Consider the following 17,423-nt stretch of genomic DNA (forward strand, 5'->3'; position numbering starts at 1 on the left):
TCTGCAGAAAAGGACCTGGGAGTTACAGTGGACAATAAGCTGGATATGAGTCAACAGTGTGGCCTTGTTGCAATGTGGGCTAATGGCATACTGGGCTGCATCGGTAGGACTGTTGCCAGCAAATTGAGGGAAGTGATTATTTCCCTCTATGCGGCACTGGTGAGGCCACATCTGGAGTTCTGGGTCCCGTTTTGGTCTCCCCACTACAGAAAAGACTAGGACACATTGGAGAGTTCAGCGGAGGGCAACAAAAACAGTTTGAGACCTGGGGCACATAACTTCTGAGTAGAGGCTGAAGGAACTGGTTTTATTTAGTTTGGAGAAGAGAATTTTTTTCATAGATTTCGTAGACATTAGGGCTGGAAGGGACCTCGGAGGATCGAGTCCATGGGTGTCTGGTGTCTCGAGTTAGGGGGGGCATGTGCCCCCCCAATACCACTCAATGACCTGGGGGAGGGGACTCCCCCTGCGGCCAATCCTGCTGGCAGGGGGTGGGGGGGGAGGTCCCCCATGGCTGACCTCACTCAGTGTAAAAGTGGCCACACTGCTTCTGGAACTCCCATGGCCACTTCAGCTTTTGCTGGTGGTGCTTTGCTGGTGGCCTTGCTCCCCCGCCGGTGCTTGCGGGGGGGGAGGGGGGCACTGGTGATCCCACCTGCCCCTGTCCATCGGCTAAACAAGGAACGTGGCCGGGCAGGGGTGCACTGGTGTTCTCAGGGGGTGCATGTGCACCTCCTACACGTTGCCCCTGATCAAGTCCAGGCCCCTGCCCTAGGGGCAGTAAGTCAGCTAGTGTCAAAGGATCCCAGCAAGATAGACATCCAAATGTAGAAGACTGAGGGGGGATTTCATTGCAGCCTTCAGCTACCTGCAAGGGGATTCCAAAGCAGATGGAGCTAGTTCTCAGTGGTGGCAGGTGACAGACCAGGCAGCAATGGTTTCAAGCACAGGAAGGTATGAAGGAAAACTTACTCTCTAGGGACAGGCTCCCTGGAGGGGTGATGGATTCTCTGTCCTTATAGACTTTGAAGACCGTGGGTTGACAGGCTGGCCCTGGATTGAGCAGGGGGCTGCACTAGGTTCCCCCTGAAGTCCCTTCCGCCCCGAAGTTTCTGTGCTTCTAGACGCGAGGGGAGTTTATCTGTGACCAGGCGCCCCACCGCGCCCCGCTTCAAGCCTCAGCTCTGCCCAGGCCCGGTCCTGGCTGGCTTGCCCGGGGACCCCCCCTGCCTGAGGCGGGGACCGGCCTAGCCGGAGCTCCCTGCCAGCCCCGCTCTCCCTCGGGCTCCTCGCCGCGCTTCCCCGGGCAGCCGGCGCCGAGTCCCCACGGCCTCCTCCCGCCTCCCTGCCCCTCCCCCTGGCTTCTTGAGCTCCCAGCCTGCCGGGGGAGCCTCGCCCGCTGCCTGCCACTCGCGGGCCGGGCTCGAGCGGTTCCTGCCCAGCTGCAGCTGCCTGCCCGGCTCCCGCGGGGGGCCGGCCCCGGGCCGCGCAGACACGGCGGCGGCGGGGGGCAGCGGCGGGCTGGGAGGGCGCGGCCGAGGCCGAGGCCGGGGCCGCGCCGGGGGGCGCATGGCGGCGGGCAGCATCACCACCCTGCCCGCGCTGGCCGACGACGGCGGCGGCGGCACCTTCCCGCCGGGCCACTTCAAGGATCCCAAGCGGCTGTACTGCAAGAACGGCGGCTTCTTCCTGCGCATCAACCCCGACGGCAGGGTGGACGGCGTCCGCGAGAAGAGCGACCCGCACAGTGAGCCCCCCCCCCTCGGCCCGACGGCGCAGACCTGCCCCTGCCCCGCGCCGGGGTCACCGCTCGTGTGCGGGGACGGAGGGGGGCAGAGGGCAACCCCCTCGGGAAGCGGCGCCTCGGTCCGGCCGGCCCTGAGGACTTAGGTTCAAGGAACCTCAGGCTCTGCCGCTCCCCCTGTGATGCGCATAAGTGCCCTGTCCCCGCTGCAGTAACGCTCCCCTCTCCCCCTGCCCTGTTCGGACGTTCTGTCGTGTACGAACGTTCTCTCATGTATGAACGTTCTCTGGTTCGACTGCAATAAGACTGTCTTCAATGCATACAAGTTCTCTTTCGAGTACAATAAGACCGTCTCCCTCTCTAGTGTATACAGATTCTCTGCCTTTCTTTCTTGTTTTTTGATTTTTTTTTTTTTTGGCATCTGTAAAATTGACATCACGATTCCTGCTTACTTCAGACAGCTGGGTAGTGCCAGGTCTTTACTGGGGTTGTGACCTGACGAGGTTCTTCACTTCTTCACTTCTTTTTTTTGTCCACTTTTTTAAATGCTGATCTATCTCCCTTAATATTAAAGGAGAATAGAGGTTCATTTGGTAGGGAGACTTGTACCTCTGTCCCTGAACAAATTTCTCCTTTTCTCTCTCTTTCTCCTCTTTAATGTGTAGACATTCTCTGTCTCCATTGTTTTTGTTTTTGTTTTTTTGCTTTTACTTTTCTTTTTTTTTTGGTATCTATAAAATTAGTATCATGATTCCTGCCTACTTCAGGCAGTGGCATAGTGCCAGGCCTTTACCAGGCTTGTGATGTGATGAGGTTCTTTACTGCTTTATTTTTCACTTTTTTTATACTGATCTATCTTCCTTAACATTTAAGGGGAATAGAAATTAATTTGGAAGGGAGACTTATACCTCTGTCCCTGAACGGATTTCTCCATTTCCCTCTCTTTAATGTATATAAATTATCTCAGTTTTTTTTCTTTTGCTTTAGTATTTGTAAAGTTAGTATCATGATTCCTGCCTACTTCAGGCAGCAGCGTAGTGCCAGATCTTTACCAGGCTTGTGACGTGATGAGGTTCTTCACTGCTTTTTTTTCCACTCTTTTTTTTTTTAATACTGATCAATTTCCCCTAACATTAAAGGAGAATGGAGGTTAATTCAGAAGGGAGACTTGTACCTCTCTCCCTGAGCAGATTTCCCCATTTGTTTCTCACCCTATTATGTATAATACAGGTTCTATTTCTCAAATAAAGTAAGGCTCTCTTTTTAATGTATAAAAGTTCTGTCTCAGCTTTCTGGATATGTGAAATTTGGTATCATGATTCAAGGAGTGGTAGTATGTGAAATCTTTACAAAGCTTATAACATGAATAGGTTCTTCACAACTTTTTTTTTCACTTTTATACTGCTCAATCTCCCTTATTATTAATGGAGAATACAAGCTCACTTCAGTAGGGAGACTTATACCTCTGTCCCTGAATGGATCCTTTTCTTTCTGTCAAACAAACAGAAAAGAAAGACTAACTTTATTTTTGGTTGTTTTAAACGATAGTTTTCCTTTTGTATGGAATCATTTTTTTTCACTAAAAAAATCTAGTCTGAAATATTTCCAGTATTACAAAACTTGAACTGCTGTCACCAGAGTACTGTTTGGGAAAGGTATCACCTCTCCAAGTGAATCAGAAAGGCAGATTTACTTTTGCTGTCAGAGTAGACAGACATGTCTGCCTGAATCCTAGCTACTCTACTTATTCTCTGCATCATTGGGACCTGTTGCTAAGTGTGGAATCTTGTGGGAGGATCAGATGGATCTCAGCTTCCCAGTGCCGTCCTCTGTTTTTCTCAGAAAACAAAAATCATAAAACATTTTCAAAGTATTTAATAGCCTGTGCACCGTACTTGCCAATCCAATATCAATTCATTACTGTCTATTGTTTAGGAACTGCGAGAGCTGCCAGTGAGATTTCCTTCAAAATAATTATGTATGGCAGTACTGTGTAACAACTCTATTTTGGGCCTACTCAGCACTGCATTGTTCTGCCAGCAACATTTTGACTAAGTCTACACTCAAAACTCCTCTCAGGCTGCAGAACCCCCCTGTTTCAGAAAAAGTTATACTACCTCTCCTGAGCAAAAGAAGACATCTGCCATTCTTTGACTGTGCAGATGCTGCCCTGGTCTTTTCTGTAGCTATTTCCTTCCCAGGATGTGCTTTATGCTCTGTTGTCATAGATGCTCCATTGTAGCATGTTTGGAGGTGCTAGAAGTACATGGTTGTCATCAGGCAGCAGAACTAGATAGGCATAGACAAGGCTATGTAGTAGCTCTTCTGTGTTTCCTGATCTGTGGAAATTTGGGAGCCTGCTATACTTGTACATCTTGATTAGAGAGTGAACTACTGTATGACAGCTGGCCTCAGCAGCAAAGGAAACAATGCCTAACTAGAGCAGGTAGCTGCAGCACGAAGTAAACAAAAGATGCAGCCCTAATCTGTACCTGTTGTTAGCTTGACCCCCTAAACAGACAGAAAAGAGAGAGATGATCTGTGAGAGGAGCAGGAGGAGGAAATAGGTGTACATAGGAAGTGCATGAAGGTGGTGAAGACAAACAAAATTACACAAGTAGGGCACAGATAGGGATGGAGAGCCTTTCCTTAGAATCTGACATGCTTTTCCTATGAAAATTTTTCTTCTAGCTTTGGTTTTTGGATAACATTTGCCAAGACCCTTTATTAAATCCTGGAGGAATGTTGCAGCAACCTGTTTCCTGACCTGGGATTACTGGGAGTAGGTTGGGTATAATTTGCCTAATTTGTTGTGGTGTTTGCCTTGTATGTTCCCTTTTTTTCCTCTATGATTTCTATGATTTTTGCTTGAGAGAGGATGATAGATAAAGACATAAATTGTACTTAGTGGCACTGCAATACAATAAATTATAACATATTACTTTTCAAGTTTGTAGGCCCAAAATAAGGTATTAAATTCATAAGGCAGGTGGCCTGATCGCAGCTCTGGTCATTTTCATGACATCTCTGGATGCTGTATGGAAAATCTAAAATAACATACATAGCCCACTTCAGACCTCTGTGTTTTGGAAATGTAGTTCTTTACAGGAAATATATCTTATTCATTCTCTTGACACACATTGTCACCTCAAAAAAAATGGCTATGAAGATATATATGAAATCTAATGCAAAGGGAAGAAGGCTGTAGCAAAGGATGTGAAACAAGAACTCCTGAGTTTTCAGTGTCTCTGCTGTGTCCTTTTGTGGCTCAGTGCTTGACTATTACGGGGAAAGTACTATTAGTAACTCTCATCAGTTCAAATTCACTCTGACGGTATAGGCCAAAAGACACTCATCCAGCTTAGCTGAGCTGTGAGCTATAGTTGTTCTGAATTTTTTTCTTGGTCTTAAAACACCCTGATTCCCATTCCTTTTGGCCCTGACTTGCAGGGAAAATATAATAGTGATACAAGCAATTTTGTTTTGAAATTCTAGTCTTTTTAAATATGGGGGAGGGGTTGTTCCTTTTAAGCATTATCTGTACTAGAAATGTTAAATGTGCTTCCACAGTAACTTCACTGGTGGGATATTATGGCTAAGAAGTTTTAGTGCCAATACTTTCTTATACTCTTCTACCACCCATTCAACTTTTTAGCCTTTTTATCTTAGTCTTCTCCTTTCTTGTGTGTTTCCTATCCATTCTCAGCCCCCCATCTTTGTCTGTTCCTTTCCTTTTCTTCTCAGTGCCTCTTCAATTATACCTTGCCACACTAAGGCTGTATGCTCATTTCTACCAAAAGAAATTTCTTCTGGTAGAAAAATAGCTCAGGAGCTGGACTGTACACAGATTCTTCCAGCCCCATGGCTAGAGAGCTTCATGGGTGAGCTCTTCAGCCAGGGGGCACTAGAGGGTTGCTCCCTGGGCCACTCTTGCCCTCAAGGGTGCCCATTAATTGATGGCCTGTCCTCTTCCATGCCTGGGAGAGCAGGCTATCAAGTGGCAGTGAGCAGCTACTGAAAAGTTATGCAGGGGCGGGGGACGACACTCAGCTGCTGCGGCAAGGCTCTGGGAACCCTGCAGCAGGGGCATGGAGCCTGCCTTGCCCAGTGCTGCTCCAGGCTGACCCAGAGCAGTGCAGAGCAAAGTGGGGGCATTTTGCTGTGGTGGGCCAGTGATTTAAAAGCTGGAGGCCTGGAGTGAGGCTTGAGGAAAGCCTCCACAACCTGGATTCTGACTCCTTGCTCCTGGCTCCCCTTTGCTGCCCCACAGCCCAGGTGGGCAAGGGAGAGCTGGGTCAGGGACACTTTCCCAGAGCTCTGCTCTCAGCCACTGGCTTTTAAATCATCTGGGCAGCCAGGGTTGGACGGGGAAGCCGGCAGGACCCAGCAAAGCCCCCCGTCTCTTCCTGAAAATAGGGACTGCCTGGTTTGAAGGAGTGGTAGCTGCTGTTCCCTTCACCTCCCAGTTTTCCAGGGTGGGTGGGGAGTGTATAAATGAGTTTCCAAGAGAAACTCACCTAGGAGCAATTTAACTCTGGTTTTTCCCAGGTTATTTTTCTTCTACAGTGGACATTTTTGCTCTGGGAGAAAAATCCTGAATGTCTGAGTGCTTTTGGTTTCTACTGGAAGAACAAAGATTCTGTAAGTGGCTTAACGTTTTTTTTTTTTCTTTTGTGGTTAGGGCTAGAATAGTGATTAGAGCAAACTACTGCCTAAACCCCTGATCTGGTTTCTACCCTAAACTGAAGCTGGCCCTACCCTAAGAGCCCCATATCCCCACACACTTTGTACTTATTGGTCATCCATCAAGAAGTCATTCCCACTTTAAACCCAGATGACCCTGAAAATCGTAATGTTTAGTGGGATGAGGCTCTTGTTTTGTAGCATCCTCTGCTGTAAGAGCATCAATAGGCCCACCAGTAGGGCCTGGTTTAAATTGGGGGTCCAGCTCATGAATATGTGGTCAGCTCTACAATCTTCACGGTGTCCCACCCCATGCCCCCTGATCGGCTAAGGGGGCAGGTTTAGGGCCATCTGGCAGGCTGAGCCTGCCCTCCAGTGCCAGGCTGGGGGAAGGGATCAGGAGTGTCCAGCATGGTGGGGTGGGGGGAAGATAAAGGGTGCAAGGTGCACAGGTGGGGGCTGGAGACTGGGCAGCATTGCTTGTACAGGGGGAAGGCCGCTGCCCCCCAGCTTTGCTCACTGCTGGCCCTGCCCCTGTCCTCAGTTCTGCTCGGACATGGTGGAGCCACAGTCCCTTTGCCTTGCCTCCTGTTGCCTCTGCCCCTGACTCTTCTCTGCAGACAGGAGCCCCATGGGGCAGTGCTGAGCGCTTCCCTTCCACTGCCCACCTGACCTTACCCGGTGATGCACCACCACTGCAGCTGCTGTTGCAACAAAATGCACTCCCCAGCAAGTGACCACATCATGCCATTTTGCTGCAAATCGCATTTTTTGTGAAAATTGTTTAATTTCGAGATTTTGTAATTTAAACCAGGCCCTATCTATCAGTGAAGAGTATCAGTGCATGGAAGGAGAGCAATCCTGAGCAGCCTGCTTCTCGGTTCCATTTCCAGGCATCACACATCAGTCAACCGTGGACTACTTGGTTCTAGTCTCATTCCATCTTCCGCTCTGCTTATCAAAGCACCTTCCTGAAGATCAGATTTGTGCTGGGGCACCATTGTCTTGTTCTGTGTCAGGATAGGCAGGTATTTGGGTGTGAGGGCCACATAGGGAGTTTTGGTGAGCTGTTGCAGGCCAGGTCAGCACTGTCTTGTATGCTGAGATGACTGGGAGACCAGTGGATGTGGTATACCTTGATGCAGGGAGACCAGTGGATGTGGTATACCTTGATTTTAGCAAGGCTTTTGATACCGTCTCCCACAACATGCTTGCAGGCAAGATAAGGAAATATGGCCTGGATGAATGGACTGTAAGGTGGATAGAAAACTGGCTGGAGCATCAGGCTCAGAGAGTAGTAATCAATGGCTTGTTGTTTAGTTGGCAGCTGGTGTCAAGTGGAGTGTCCGAGGAATCAGTCCTGGGGCCGGTTTTATTCAATGTCTTCATCAATGACCTGGAAGATGGCATAGATTGCACCCTCAGCAAGTTTGCAGATGACACCAAGCTGTGGGGAGTAGTAGATATGTGGGAGGGTAGGGCTAGGATTCAGAGTGACCTAGGCCAGGGGTTGTCAACTAGGGGTACTTGAGCAGGTCCTAGCGGGTATGTGTGAGCAGCTGCCGCATGTGAGCTTCCCCTGGCCTGCGGGAGTGCCTGGCCAGATGCGGGGGAAGCTCGCACACGGTGGCTGCCACCACTCTGTATCTGGCCGCACCCCTTCCCCCCAGCTCTTCGTCTAGCCACATGCCGCCACCCTGTCACTCGGCGGTTGGGGGTACACTGCCCCACGTCTGGCCACCATGGGCTACAATGATGGAAAATGGTTGAAAACCCCTGACCTAGACAAACTGAAGGACTGGGCCAAAAGGAATCTCATGAGGTTCAACAAGGACAAGTGCAAAGTCCTGCACTTAGGATGGAACAATCCCATGCACTGGTACAGGCTGGGGGCTGACTGGCTGGGCAGCAGCTCTGCAGAAGAGGACTTGGGGGCTACAGTGGACAATAAGCTGATATCGACCAACAGTGTGCCCTTGTTGCAAAGAGGGATAGCATCATACTGGGCTGCATTGGTAGGAGTGTTGCCAGCAGGTCAAGGGAAGTGATTATTCCTCTCTATTCAGCACTGGTGAGGCCATAACTGGAGTACTGTGTTCAGTTTTGGGCCCCCCACTACAGAAAGGATGTGGATAAATTGTAGAGGGTCCAGTGGAGGGCATCCAAAATAGTGAGACGGCTGAGGGACATGACTTATGAGGAAAGACTGAGGGAACTGCTTAAGAGGAGACTGAGTAGGGATTTAATAGTAGCCTTCAACTACTTGAAGGGAGGTTCGAAAGAGGCTGGAGCTGAACTGTTCTCAGTGGTGGCAGATGACAGAACAAGAAACAATGGTTTTAAGTTGCAGCCAGAGAGGTTTAGGTTAGATATCTCTCTCACTAGGAGGGTAGTAAAACACTGGAACGGGTACCTAAAGAGGTGGTGGAATCTCCATCCTTAGAAGATTTTAAAACCTGGCTAGACAAAGCTTGGGCTGGGACGATCTAGTTGGGGATGGTCCTGCCTTGAGCAGGGCATTGGACTCCCTTCTGAGGTCCCTCCCAACCCTAATTTTCTATGATTCCCTACCCCCTGCCTGCAAGAGCTCACCAAAACTCCCTAAATTGAGAGCCACGCTTTTCTCTCTCTCCCTCTTTTCTCTCTTCCTCCCCCCGCCCCACCCCATCCACAGCTGCAGCAAGCCCCAATCCCCACCCCAATCCAGAACATGCCAGCCATATCCGCAGTTTACACCAGCACCCGCCTGGCATGCTGGAAACAGGCAGGAACTGGTATCAGCTGTGGACACGGCAGGCCGGTTCTGGATGGGGATCAGGGCCCCTGGGTCCACAGTTCACCTGGGTCCACGGTTGACACCATTGCATCAGTTCTGGGTAGAAACAGCCCTGCCTGCCCAGCACCATGCAGTAGCCAGAGCCACCAGCTTCCTGTGGGCTGGATTTCATGAGTTTGAGGCTGCCTACCTGCAGTTGGCAAGCCAGATTTCCCACCCCTTCTCTATGTAATAGAGGCACAGAGTTGGCGCAATTAGCACTTTCAAAATAAATTGATTTTTGGAGAGTGAATACTTAAATTTTTCTATATCCGTTGAAAAAATAATATAATAAATGAATGTTTTCTATTGGTCTTCTTTTCTTCTTTACACGTCTTAAAGAACAAGTACCAATATTATGTAGTCTGTTCTGTGGAGCATCACAAAACTAAATTGTTTTTCATTTGTACTATGCTTAGGTGAAAACATACCTCTATTTAACAAACATAAGAAATGGTGATGACTGAGATCATATGATTCACATAGCAATAAAATAGGACAATGCATGTATCATGGTAGATACTGGCACATCTCATATGTATTGTAAAATGACTTCAGTGAAGAAATGGTCATATCCCCTTATGACACACCCTAGCCTAGAGTGATTGTTTTTTCTAAAATGTGTGGGACAGGCCAACAAAAGACAAAAGGCGCTTTGTACTATTTAAAAGCGTGTGCACAATACACAAAACAAAACAAAAAAAGGTTTGTTGCCAGTGGCTTTATTCAGCAGGGCAGCACAAAGTATCCACTATTTATTTTAGAAACCTTGGAGGTATCTCTTTCATAATTGCCAGCAAAAGGGAGAGGTGCATTTGTGCGTTCACTTCACCATAGATACCAGGAGGGAGACCGACTGGGTCTGGGTATTAAGTCTCTCCTGCCGAGAAATGGCCAGATTTAAACACTTTAGCTGCTCAGTCTGCCTTGCCTCGGGCCAGGAATATAGTAGGTCTTCCAGGAAGAGCTACATTTCCAAGTAATCTCTTCCTCCTGAGCCAAATTCATGTCATTCATGAAGGAAGAATGATGTTCCAGCCTACTTTGTTCATGAAAATAAGTCTCTGCCCTTAAAATCAGTCAACAGGTGTGACCTCTTGAAATATTCTTCACTTTTGAAAATTATCTAGCAGAATAAATGGGTAGATCTTTGATCTGGTTGTACCATAGTAATCCTAGTAACTTTAGCAGGTCACTGAGTAAACCTATGAAGTCTTCCAGGCTCTGGGATACAGCTTGCTTTGAGGCAAGAGGTAGGGCAGAACTGTCCTAAAGGAAAGACAACATTTTTCTTTTGTCTCTTATGACTTACTATGATTTATGGTGGTGCAAGGATTAGGTTACTGATGTTTCAGGTTGATAGTGTTGGAGCTGAGATGCCACCTGATGCATCCTCTTTTACTACAAGCTAGCTGTCCTGGGTCGGAGAAGTCTGAGCAGGCTGAGAGTTGGAGTGGGTGTGTTGTGGAACGTACAATAGATAGGGGCATAGCAACATACATGCCAGTCATAGTCTGTAGATAGGGGCCACATTCTGGATGTCACTTTTAGGTCAGTGAGTTACCCTGATTTTTCCTAGCACTGTCTTGAATGCAGTGGAGGCTCTGCTCTCAGAACAAGACACTTTGTCACCTTAATTATATCAGAAATGTTTGTTCTTGCATTGTTCCTCAAGAAAAATTAAACAAGGGGGCTAATGCTTTTTTGTCCAACAAATAATAGTATTGCAAGCAAAACTTCTGGTATGGAGATGCGTCTGTCTGTCTAGATAGTATCAATAAATAGTAGTTTAAAGGTGAACTGTGTTAATTGCTTAACTGTTGCTTGTGTTGATGCAGTAGAAAAGTTGAGGCTCAAGCCGGCCTTATTAAATTTAAGGCTCCCCTTGGAAAATGCCAGCTCTTAGGTTTCATTTGTTTTTTGACTGTGGAAGATAGAGTGATTCTTTTGTTGCAAAGAAATCAGAAAAACCACAACTTGTCAGAATGTCTTTGACACTGTGAATTCCTATTTGAAATCTCTGGGTTTATTTTGTGAATTCTGTCGGTGTTCATACAGGATTCATTTAAAAGGATCTCGTGGCACCCCAAGGGGTCAGAGCACCCTGATTGAGGATCATTACAGTAGACAAATGCTCTGATGTGAAGTTGTTCACATCAATGAGTGCCGTTTCCATTGACTTACAGGCATGTTGTATCACAAGATCAGAAAGTTACATCAAAGGCATCTGAAAAGTATTAAAGGTTATCTTGCATTTTTTAATAAGTGCAGGATATGAAATAAATATAGTGAACACCTGTGTGAACTGGAAAAGGGGAAACACTGTTTAGCCAGTGGAATAATGGTCATATCACTCAAAATGACACAAAATATACATCTACATTTGTGATTAATGTACACAAATAATGCTCTGGAGTTTATTTGTGTGCAGCGCGTGGAGCCCAGTCGGAGCAGCTGGGGCTGGCAGGGGACCTGGGGAGGGGGGTGTCAGCCTTCCAGCCCAGGGCTGCTCTGACTAGGCTCCATGTGCTGTGAAGCAGCTGCCTGGGGCATAAGGGTGCTTCAGCTAGCCCCTCTGCAGCATGTGGAGCCTAGTCAGAGCAGGCCTGGGCTATCTGACCTCCCCGCCACCACGCCATGGAGCCCAGCCCAGTCAGAAAGCCCGAGGCTGAATCAATTCAGTCTTGCAGGTTAGTCTAAGATGTGCAGATTAAATTGAAACAGAAGTGAACAGACATCTACCTTTGATTCAGGAAATACAGCCACATACCTGCAGTGGCTCAGGCCAGAAGCCAGGGGGTGTTAGAGCACAACTCGCTGGCTGTGTGTTCACTTCCTCTTCCTGCTGCCCCCGAGGTCTCTGGGATTTGCAGTCCAGAATTACAGCAGCGGGACTATGCAGGGTTGCTCATCACTTCCTCTTCCTGCTTCCAGGTGCTTCTGGGATTTGTAGTCTACAGTTGCAGCCAGCAATAAGTTTGAGTTGGAGAAGGAGTGTTTAACCCCTTTCCCTGGCCCCAGACCCTAGCTGGGATTTGCCTGGTGGGGGGCAGTCCTCCCCTGCAGACTGGGCTGCATCCCCAACTGGACTTGGCTTCCCCCCCACACCCACGGCCAGCCCTCACTGCTCTGGCTGGGGACCAGAGGGGCAGGGCCAGCCCTGCTCCCTCAAGCAGACAGCCCAGCCCAGCCCAGCTCAGGGCTGGAAAGCATGCTGGGGGACTGTGATTTAACTTGAACCAGGAAGGGATCTGGGGGAGAAGTTTCCTAAACAAAGTTTGACCCAAATAGGTAAGTCTGATACTACATTCAACAAGGTTTATCTTAAACCAGTTTCAGCCATTTTGAAACTGGTTTATGTGTACTGAACTTATGGTCTGTTGCAGGTTTAAACCAGTTTCTGATCACTTAAACCAGTTTATGTGTAACTTCTGTCCGTAACCCATGTGCTGCTGAGCAGGTGGCGGGGGCACGAAGGTACTTCAGCTTGGGGACCCCCTGCTGGTGAGCTCTGGACTGAAGCACCTGTGGGAGTTTATTAGTTTTCTGCTCCCTAATAGGGGCGCATGTGTAGATGCCAAGATGTTTATTGCGCAGTTAATTAGTCAACTGTGCAGTAAATATCTTATGTGGATGTGCCTGGTATCATGACAATTAGTGCACCATATTATATAATTAGTTATGTAATACAGTACACCAACATGATAAAACACATGTCCAGAATAATGACTTCTTAGATATAAAAAGTGTGCGTGCATGTGTGTATGACTAACTTGTAAGCAATAGGTACGTAGACTGTTGTGATAATGAAAGTGTCAATAATTTTGCTTTATATTGTCAATATTTTATTTACTTTTATGTTGAATTAATCATTCACTTAAAACTTTCAGTGCTACCTTTATCTGAGCTTTACATGATGGTCTGTATTTATGGTTCAATTTATGGACCATCTCCAATGAGCTGGAGAATATTCTGTTTCCCCTGCAGAGCTGCTAGGCATCTGGAGTATTCAGAATTATGCTGTACAGTATTAATACTCTCTAATGAGAATAAAAAAAAGTTATTAACTCAGAATATTATGTAAAGCTTTTAAAAAATATACATAGTGATTTCTGTGTGCTCATTATAGCTGTGACTGTGGCAAATTGAAACATTAAGATTACATTTAATTTCTGATTAACTCTAGAATTGGTGCTGTTATTGTGAGAAAAAAATTGAAATAAGGGCAATTCCTATGTTACCTAATTTGTTTAGGCCATCTGTATCCAGAACTCCTTTTATATAAACTAAATTTAGATGACAGGTGTGTGCATGTGTGTATAAATAAATATTTGGTTTTGTGCAAAGAGCAGATGAGAAGCTACATCTTCATAAGTTGATCCAGGGACCATATTTATGTTGGTGTTTTTTTTAAGTTAGGTGAGTAACATCTAGAATTAATTTGGCCTAGGCTGTTTTGTAGTGATGATGATGATGATGATATTTTTTTATTATTGAACCAATAATAATTTCTCTGAAGTTTTAAGAGCTCACTGTACTGAAATGTGAAATTATAAACTATTACATGTTTACTCACACATGCTCACTCCCTCAGTTTTATTGAAGAAGCTTCTGTTTGGTGTCATAAAATACATCTTAATTTACCAAAAAAGAAAAGGAACTAAAATTTGTATTTTGATATAACTTTTAATATATTCTTGAGTGTTATACAGAAATAATATATCCCTGTATTATTTCAGAATACTTTTGAGTTCGTGGCTTATATTAAGAAACTGCCTTAGTTTTGAACACAATTGCAGCTTTTTTATATTTTAAAAATAAAGTCAGATTTTGCTTCAAATATGTGATCCATTCATACAGTAATGTAAATACCAAGTGTGTGAATTATGTCTTCTGGGAATTGGCATCTACTATATAAAGTGTTACTGAACACTTCTTTCTAGCTGACTGTTCCCATATAAAGATGCTACTGTGTCCAGTTTTGCACCCCTCAGTTCAACAAAAATATGGACAAATTAGAAAAAGTTGAGTGGAGAGGAACAAAAATGATTACAGGGAAACATGACTTACAAAGACAGGCTTGAACAAACTAGGATTATTTAGTTTGGAGAGTTCAGACACTTGTAACGAGGGCTATTCTTTGTTGTTTTATGGGACAGGACAAACACAGTGGCCTTAAATTGCAGAAAGGAAAACTGAGGTTGGATATTAGGAGGGATTTTTTTATTAGGAGGGTAGTTAAGGATTGGTACAGGTTTCTCATTGATTGTGGAATCTCCATATTTGGAAGGTTTTAAGAGCAGGTTAGACAAAACACTCAGATGAGATAGTTTGGACAGGGAAAGGAGTTTAGAGTGCTGGGAAAATGAAGAAAGAACTATATTCCTGTATTTGTCTTGTAGTGGCAATAGGGTGAATTGGTGACGTGTGTTTTACAATATTTACAGGCATACCACCTTGTTTTAGGATTGTGGCAGAGATCACAAAATAAGGGGAGCTTTGAAGTTTGGGGCATTTTTTTCCTTGAAATGCAAAAAATAAAGTCCTGTTACTTGTGATTGTGAAATACTTTTGTTTGTTTGTAAGAAGCATGAGTCTTGTTCTGGATACAATTCAACTTGAATATTCAGTTCTGCTCGTCTAAACTTGCCTTGCAATTTCAGACATATGTAATACAGTAATAGTATCCTCTTCTTCCCTTAGTTTGTTGCTCAGTGTGCTCTTCACTGGTAATGCTGTGATCCCCTCCATGTCCTGAGCCACACTAGAAAGATTTACTGTCAAAAGTTCTTCCAGCAGCCAGCCAAGTATTTTGGGCAGAGAGTCTTCACATTTGGCACATACAGTATGTTGTTAACATCAACTTGTATCATGAAGCTCTGGAGAGGCATTTCAGATGTGCCCCCTTTCACTATCTGGTAGCGGGAAATTTTTTCAGTGTATTATAGGGCTGTCATCACATATTGGGGAATATTAACGCTCCTCAGAGTAAAATGGCAGTTTAGGATCAAATTCCCAACAAGTCCCATTGTTACATATCATCGCTGCTCCTTATTATGCCACTTTCCCTTCTTGCTGCTATTTTGCTGCCAGGCATATGAATGCCATACTGTCAAACTGATCTGTCTTGAGTAGTTTAAATGAAGGACGAGGCCTTTTTTATATTTGTAGAATTAGAGTAGAGGGGCTGAGGATGACTTTGGGGTCCAGGTGGAATTTCTGTGGCTGTACAAGGAGGAAGAGCTGCTGGCGCTGAGTGATGGGATTGGATCATGTTGCAGACGTGGGCTGTAACTTCAGGACTTTGAAATGTAGCAGGCTGCATTCCAGGAAGGTTATTTGCTGAAATCTTCCCTCAGTCCTTCAGCGTACAGATATTAAGATGGAAACTGCTTTGTTAGATGACGAAGGAATGTGCTCTGCGGGACTGAAGGGCAGATTGAGATCCTAGTCACGATATCCCCATGGTGAGACTATTCCTAATGTTGTTGCATGTTGTATAGGGCATCATCTTTGCAAGGCAAAGGAGGAAATGCTGTTGTCAGGGTGGACAGGTAAGCTGTTCATGTTCTCTGCTGATTTTTTTTGAGTAAGGTGAGGCAAGACAAGTTACTAGTGCTACCAGAGATAACGTGTCTTTGTAGGAAACTAAGAGGTATTTTTAAATTGTACAGGCAGTCCTCAACTGACAACGTTTTGAGTTGCAATGTTTTGCACTTACAACGTTTATAAATTGACACCCTGTTTCAACTTTACAACGCCAGTTTTGACTTACAACGCTTGATCCGATGCAGTGCCATGCCAATGAACAAGTTCTCTGTGTCACTCATCTCCCTGGAGAACATCTGTTCAAACTTCCATGGACATTTTCTTGAAGAAAGCAGACAAGACTCCAGAAAAACCTGCAGCCAAGACTCCCGAGAAGACTCCGGCCAAGAACCCTTGCAAAGTCACCTGAAATTCACGTCCAAGAAGTCCTTCCAAATCAATATGATTGCTATTTACAATAAAATACATTAATGTAACTATATTACGCATCTCTAATTGACCCAGTACAAAACTGCCAAACATGGCAGGCATGGTCTAAGTTAGTTCACCTACCCAAGTGAACTAACTTAGATCAGGAATGGGTTAACCCAATCTTGTAAATGTCTGCATGGGTTTGGAGTGCAGCCCCAGGGCTAGGAAAGCCCAGCTCCAGGGCTGTGCTCTTTCTACCCCTGCCCCACCTTTCCACCCCAGGTAGGTTATTTTTAACCTTCAGTGCCCCGATGGATTAACTCCTCTGGATAAACAGTGTCCATTGTGATGTTTATCTTAGTCTGCTTCCCTTGACACCTGGCATCTCCTCCAAAGGTTAAGTACCAAGTCCACCTGAAGGGTCAAAATGGCTATTTTAGGTCCTTTGCTGAAGGAGATCCATCTCGTCTCCTATACATAAGCAGCTCTGGGACCTAGCAGGGAGTCTATTAACCTTTCTTTCCTTATGTACAAACTAATCAGGGAAACTGAGCCATGCACCATTATTACAACGTAAGCACATTTAAAACAGAAATATTACAATACTACCCATAGTCTGCATGTCGTAAAAAGTATTAAATTTATGATAAGTGGTCATAATTCCTCAGGATCTACTGACAGTGAGAGTCTTGAAGGGCCAGAAAAAATTGCTACTTGAGAGGTCTGACTGTCAGCTGGGGCTGGGTGCTGTCAGTTTTTTTCAAATCCACAATCCATTTAGAGACTCTTAATGAGTATCATAATAGGACACCTGTCTATCCCAAGAGAAACAAGACAGCTCCATCTAGCAATATCCGTGCAAAGATTTAATAAAACTTTTACAGTTTTAGATTCTTTTTTTCTACCCAATAGACTGCCAAACTCTTCAAGTTTTAACATTAATTCCTTGTACCTGCTAGTTAATGAGTTTTGTGAGTTTATCTTGTATGGTTCTTCTGTCTTTCATCACTGTAGTCCATGTAACTGTAGTTCAGAACTGATGCACTATTACTGCTAGTTACTATGATACAGCATTGTATTTGATTGATTTGAAGCAAGTTGCTTTTCCGCTTGTTTATTTTTAGGCTGTTGCCTAGCACAGCTATTACAAAATGAAGCAGCTAGTTTGAAATAGAATTTTATCCCTGTTCATAGTTACTATTTTGAGAGGAAAGTGAGGAG

At 45.5% G+C, this 17,423-nt stretch overlaps 1 protein-coding gene across 1 annotated transcript in view; it reads left to right on the top strand.

Annotated features, from left to right (window-relative positions):
* The first annotated feature begins 1,365 nt into the window (after positions 1–1,365).
* FGF2 (fibroblast growth factor 2) overlaps positions 1,366–17,423 on the top strand; it is a 76,004-nt gene continuing 59,946 nt past the window's right edge. Inside the window, exon 1 of the mRNA XM_006263433.4 lies at positions 1,366–1,747. Coding sequence (XP_006263495.2) covers positions 1,570–1,747 — 178 coding nt within the window. The 5' untranslated portion in view covers positions 1,366–1,569. The remainder of the gene's footprint in view (positions 1,748–17,423) is intronic.

Source organism: Alligator mississippiensis, chromosome 2 (assembly GCF_030867095.1).
Source record: "Alligator mississippiensis isolate rAllMis1 chromosome 2, rAllMis1, whole genome shotgun sequence".
NCBI classification, from domain to species: Eukaryota; Metazoa; Chordata; order Crocodylia; family Alligatoridae; genus Alligator; species Alligator mississippiensis.